Source organism: Gobius niger (assembly GCF_951799975.1).
Source record: "Gobius niger genome assembly, chromosome: 4".
Classification (NCBI taxonomy): Eukaryota; Metazoa; Chordata; class Actinopteri; order Gobiiformes; family Gobiidae; genus Gobius; species Gobius niger.
Window position 1 is genome coordinate 25,257,401 of NC_136855.1, and position 6,000 is coordinate 25,263,400.

The 6,000-nt window shown below is 40.1% G+C and overlaps 1 protein-coding gene across 2 annotated transcripts in view; it reads left to right on the top strand.

Moving 5' to 3' along the window:
- Positions 1 to 5,497, top strand: part of LOC306962650 (FERM domain-containing protein 5-like) — a 40,978-nt gene extending 35,481 nt beyond the window's left edge. For both annotated transcript variants that reach the window (XM_079555863.1, XM_079555864.1), the window contains 10 exons: positions 640 to 737; positions 855 to 978; positions 1,448 to 1,535; positions 1,625 to 1,713; positions 1,965 to 2,028; positions 2,148 to 2,239; positions 2,316 to 2,390; positions 2,468 to 2,536; positions 2,716 to 2,822; positions 4,322 to 5,497. In XM_079555863.1, the coding sequence (XP_079411989.1) occupies positions 640 to 737; positions 855 to 978; positions 1,448 to 1,535; positions 1,625 to 1,713; positions 1,965 to 2,028; positions 2,148 to 2,239; positions 2,316 to 2,390; positions 2,468 to 2,536; positions 2,716 to 2,822; positions 4,322 to 4,905 (1,390 nt within the window). In that variant the 3' untranslated portion in view covers positions 4,906 to 5,497. The remainder of the gene's footprint in view (positions 1 to 639; positions 738 to 854; positions 979 to 1,447; positions 1,536 to 1,624; positions 1,714 to 1,964; positions 2,029 to 2,147; positions 2,240 to 2,315; positions 2,391 to 2,467; positions 2,537 to 2,715; positions 2,823 to 4,321) is intronic.
- Positions 5,498 to 6,000: the final 503 nt, after the last annotated feature.

Consider the following 6,000-nt stretch of genomic DNA (forward strand, 5'->3'; position numbering starts at 1 on the left):
GCTAGGATACCAGACATACTGTAGTTTGTTTACCTGCGGTCGGCATTACTACACATGGAATTCACAAAGGAGCTTTCTACAAATCAGATATGGCAACGTTTGGAGGACGACCCAATGATTATGAAAAGGTTTTTAATCCAGGCTACTAGTTACCATAGACATGCGCTAGCCTAGCACTAGCCTAGCACCACTAAACTATTCAAATATAAGGACGGCATGAATTTAAAAAAATATATATATCTCCAGATATCAACAGCGCTCTGGATAACTAGAAAATGAGGCCTTATGCCAAAAATCCTGAAATATCCCTTTAAAAATGGTTGCATAAATATATCTCTTTCTATAACGTACCGTATCTTTGTTGGTATGTTGCTGGTGTGGTGTGGAGTGAATCACACCAAAGCCCTCTTTAATAGATGCTGGCAGGTGAAACTGAGATGACCACAAGCCAGAAGACTGATTTTCAGAACCGATCAGCAATCACATTTAAAGTCATTGTTAATCTGTGAAGAGTGTAACGTTTTGTCCCTGACCCGGTTGTGACTGTATCAAATGTCCTAAATTATTATTCCCCACAGTCATTTTGTAATAAACCGTATTGATTATAGGCTCATGTGTTCATGCATCAATCCTCCACAGATACCTAGTCTTCCTGCAGGTGAAGAGGGATCTTTACCACGGACGACTACTGTGTAAAACATCTGATGCTGCTCTGCTTGCTGCTTATATATTGCAAGGTATCAAATGAAAAGCGATAAGATTAAAGAATACATCCTCTATATATTTTTTTTTTATATTTTCATGGTTTGTAAATAGAGGCATAGCAATGAATCATGTGTGACTTTGACTTCTAGCGGAGATTGGCGACTATGATCCTGGAAAACACCCCGAGGGCTACTGCTCCAAATTCCAGTTCTTCCCAAAGCACTCGGAAAAGCTGGAGCGTCGCATTGCCGAGATCCACAAGACTGAGCTAATGTAAGGTGACAATTGTCCGCCAACCTGTCCACTTCTTTTTTTTTTTTTTTTACAACACTCAAATATAGGCATCACTCATAGAAATTCACTCCTGTCTTTAAAAGGTTTGTAATTAAAGAGCTAAGGTGATGTTACTGGGGTCATCTTCAGGTCAGGTCTATAAAGAGGCTATTGCCCATTCCAGTCTCCTCCAGTCAAGGTGACCATAACGGCCCTGGAGGACATTACTGTGGGATTAATAACATACTGCCATCTAGTGGACCAAACGTCCACGAGCTGGCAGATGGCCTTGTGCTTTTATTTAACACTGGTAGAAAAACTCTCATCCTGCCTTCATAAGAAAGTAGAGGGCACTGGCTCAGGCTACAGGAATTGGAGGGGGTGCAGGATATTTAAATGTTAAATAACATAGTGATATTACAATGCCTTCTTCAGTATTTCATGCTTTAACCCTGCCCTGGGTCCACAGAGGTCAGACGCCAGAAGTGTCTGAACTGAACTTCTTGCGGAAAGCCCAGATGTTGGAGACTTATGGAGTGGACCCTCATCCATGCAAGGTCATTTTGAACATTAAAATCATTGAATAGATTTAATTTGATCACTTCCCCATTCTTTGATTGACACATTTTATTGCAATGATTATCAGGATGTCTCTGGGAACCCGGCTTTTCTGGCTTTTACTCCATTTGGTTTCACTGTGCTGCAAGGGAATAGAAGGATTCACTTTCTCACGTGGTGAGTTCATGATCTACACCTGAAGAATTTAGTCACATATAATTGTTAAAGTGTTAGTATATTAGCGTGTTCTTATTGCTTCTTTCAAACCATTAATAGTGTTACACAATAGTAATATTATTTCGGTTTTCCACATTTCATAATTTCATAAAGGGAATAAATAAATAATATAATTTATGAAAATTTAAAAAATCAAAAAATACACATTCTTCTCTTTATTATTTTTTTTACGTGACAATGTTTTTAAACAGGGATGAGGTAACCAAACTCAAGTTTGAAGCAAAGACATTTCATATATATGCAAATCAGAATGAGGTAAGTGAGAGGGATTTAGTCAATGTAATTTAAATAAGTTTTATCTGAGTAAGACACTATGTGCAATATGTGGTGTTTTGGTGATAATGAAACTAAAATGTTTCCAATTCCATTATTAGGACAGAAAGATAATACTGACTTACTTTGCACCTACACCTGAGGCCTGTAAGCATCTGTGGAAGTGTGGAGTGGAGAATCAGGCTTTCTACAAGTGAGTCATGAACTGAAAAACCTATTGATTCATATGTCTATAAACAAGTCCTACATTGCTCTTTTTATCTACCCAGGTTGGAGAAGTCCAGTCAGGTCCGCACTGTGTCAAGTAGTAATGTCTTTTTTAAGGGTAGTCGTTTTAGATACAGGTATTCACCATATGTATATTTGTACTAATATATTAGCAACAAACAATATTTCAAGATCCTGACCTCTGTCATTGCAGTGGAAAGGTTGCAAAAGAGGTCATGGAACAAAGTGCCAAGATAAAGAGGGATCCCCCTGAGATTCACCGGTGAGATTTGTAGATTTTATGTCTAAACCGTCTCCCTTCTTGAGTCTGCACAGTGACTCACCTCATCCTACTACTGTGATATGCAATCTTTGAGTCTGAATTAGGTTCAGAGATTAAAGCAATTTAGATCAAAACAGAGGAATGATTAAGGATGAGACGTGCTTTGGGTTTTTGTCCAGAGCTGGGATGGTCCCGAGCCGAAGTTGCCCCTCCATCACCCACGGACCTCGACTCACCAGTGTGCCGAGAACCAGGCGGAGAGCGGTGCATATCTCCATCATGGAAGGTAAACATCAATATGAGCGGTCATCATGTTATCAGTAGGTCAAGGCTTTGTGTCCACAGCCTGATAGACACTAATCTGCTCTGTCCGCTCTCACATACAATATTCATTCACTCTACAAAGAAGCAACAAACACCTTAAATCTGTAGCTTGAAGCATTTTTGTCACACAGAGTCATCCTGTTAGTTTCTAAAGGGGACTGACACTGCCTTCTCTTCTCTAACAGTCCATTATCCTTTTACCAAAGCTGCTTCACTGAGCAGTTCTCCAGACAGGACTGCATCAGTCACATACCTCTCAGCAGTAGAGACAGTCACAACAATGAACAAACCCTGAGTTTGTCTCTGTCTGTGGCAGCATTTCCACTGCAAATACAATAACAGGCTGAAAATAGCTCCTGCTGTCAAGCCCAGCCCGTGTAACAGTTGACATGTTGGGGGGCGAGGTGGGCAGGACTATTGTGACAGCCGACCGTGAACACAAAGCAGTGAGACAAGAGGCAGCTGTTACAAGTAACAAGAACTAAACAGTAAAAATGGTTAAGTGCTTGATCTGTATCCAGACCAAGGTAAATGTTCAGCTTCGCATTATCAACCACTGTTACCGAGATGTGAAGGTGCGGGTGCTGGCTCTGGGGCCCAGGCTGCTGGGTAAAGGAGGAGTGTTACCTCTGCCCCAAACTGCAGCCAGCACAGATTACGGACAGAGATTTCCGCGCAAAAGAACTCTTCAGGCACAAGGCCACGGCTGTCGAGACTTTGCGAGCTGTGCAGGTAAACTTGGCATAGAAAGGTTACGTGGATCTTTTGATGATGATCTGATGACGTTTCCTCACGTTGTTCATCTGTACCCAGCCTTATGTGCCATATGTACTTTTTATTCTGTTGTGTGTGCGCATGAGGGGTTTGTGTAGACAGAGGGTGGGGTGTGTAGGTGTAGGTGTGTGAGTGTGTGAATATTGGGGGTTCTGAGTGAGAGTGTTTTAAATATAAAAATATAAAAGCCACAATGTTAAAAAAGTATGAAGTACTTGGACATGAATAATGTGGGATATTTGATTTGAACAAACATGAATATGACGGTTTGTTTCTTTTTGACCATTTGTAAACATTCAAGAATACGAAGGTTCTGTATTTTATATATTGAAAAACTGAATATAGAATATAAAACATCTGTTAATACTGTGAATATACATATGTATATACATAAGACTGTAAATATATGTATGTAGACATACCACAACAATGTGAAGTGTAAAGTGTGAAGTAACAAAAGGGGCAGATATTATAAGACTTGTTCTTCTCCTCTGCTCCGTTTCATTCATACTGTGTTGGCTTGGCGGTTTTATTGTGATTGTGAACATCACTTTTGAATGAAATAAATAAATAAAATGAAAAAAAAAAAATGAAAAAATGAAATATTTTATTCTGTAAAGCACTTTGTGATGCACCTGTGTATGATTTATAAATAAAGTTTGATTGATTCTGTGTGTGCCGTTACAGGCCTGGAGTCCCTTAGAGACAGTGCACACTCCACCCCTGTGCGCTCGGTGTCCCATGGTGAATCCTTCATGTCCTCTCGGGGTCAGCTGGTGGAGGCGGGTGAATCCAGTACGTCAGCAATCATCTCTGATGAGGCCTACAGTCCTTCAGACAGTGTGCTGCCCACACCCATCGCTGAGCACAGGGTGGAAATGCCTGCAGCACGGCACCTCAATGGCGCCCCCTGCAGTATCGACGAGGAGAAAGATTCAGCTGCCGGGGCCTCTTTGGAGGCTGCACAGGCCAGACCAGGTAGAAGAGTATTGCAAGCAGGCAGCAACAAAGCCTCAACAAACAGTGAGGTGGAGGACCTGAACAAGTTCATTCTGAGCGTGCTGCGTTTGTTCTTGGTCACTATTGGGCTGCTCTTCACACTTTTGCTGCTCCTCATCATGCTCACAGAGTCAGACCTGGACATTGCCTTCCTCAGAGACATCCGTAAGACCCCTGAGTTTCAGCAGTTTCACATTGAGTACTTCTGTCCCCTGCGCCGATGGTTTGCCTGCAAGCTGAGATGGATCGGAGGCTTTCTCGTCAGCAACTGACGTAAGAGACAACAAATGTTTATGATGTAGAGTAGACTATAAACAATCACCAACCCTGTGTCAAATCAAATTTTACCTGAAAGACATTTTTGGCCGAGAGCTGCAGGCATGAGTGATCTACTTATTTTATTACATCATAAAGAACATTGATGCTCACGTTTTACATTGAACATTGGGTGGATTGAAAGTATTTTATTTTTTCACTGTCATAAAATAGTATTTAATTTATCACAGAAAGCTGTCTAACTAAATATAGTTGCCTTTATTTTTGTAATAATTCATGTTATTTGCGTTGAGTCATGTGTCTTTTTAGAGAAACGACTTTGAGTTTGAGTGAATGCTGTTTGAGTGCCTGAGGTTACAGATATATTTGAAACTGTTCGTACAAGTAATTACTCACGGTAGATTAAATTCTTTAAATACAGTTTTCTGTTTTGTTGTGTAGTTTTGAGCCCAGTATAAAAGTAGCACAATTGTCCAACTTTTAGCTGTAATCACTTAACTTTGCTTTGTACAGTCATAAGCACATTGTTTTTAAAAGTAGCAGGTCAGCGCTCAAAGCATCACTTTGTCCCTTTGGAATATTGTTTTTTCTTTTGATGTGAGTTTAAATGTGTGAATTAGGGCTGAATCAAATTGGAGGGGAACAGAGATGTCTTATTGGATTAAATTGATCATTTATGTTGCACTTTTTAAAAACTGAAATAATATTTGAAAGTAAACTGAAATATTAACCGCTTGTTTAAGGCCACAGACTTTATTTCAGCCGTTCTGAAACGGTGGCATAAGCTTCAATTTTTTGACTAAATTACTTTTTTATTTTTTTCATTTATGCTTTAGCAATGCATTTAAGTAAGTTGATATAGTCTGATAAAGAAGTGGTTTATGCCTTGTTTACACAAACTTTAGATCAATTCAGGTTTATTTCAGAGCATTTTTAGACCTTGATGTTGACCGGGTGGAACCAGGAGGGTTAGAGCAGAGAGAGACACCCTGCAAACCATTGGAGCCAGGACCTAAACCCACAACACTGGGTTTATGTACACGTTATGTACACGTCTCACATATTTCGCTGTTTGCAGTGTGCATTGTATT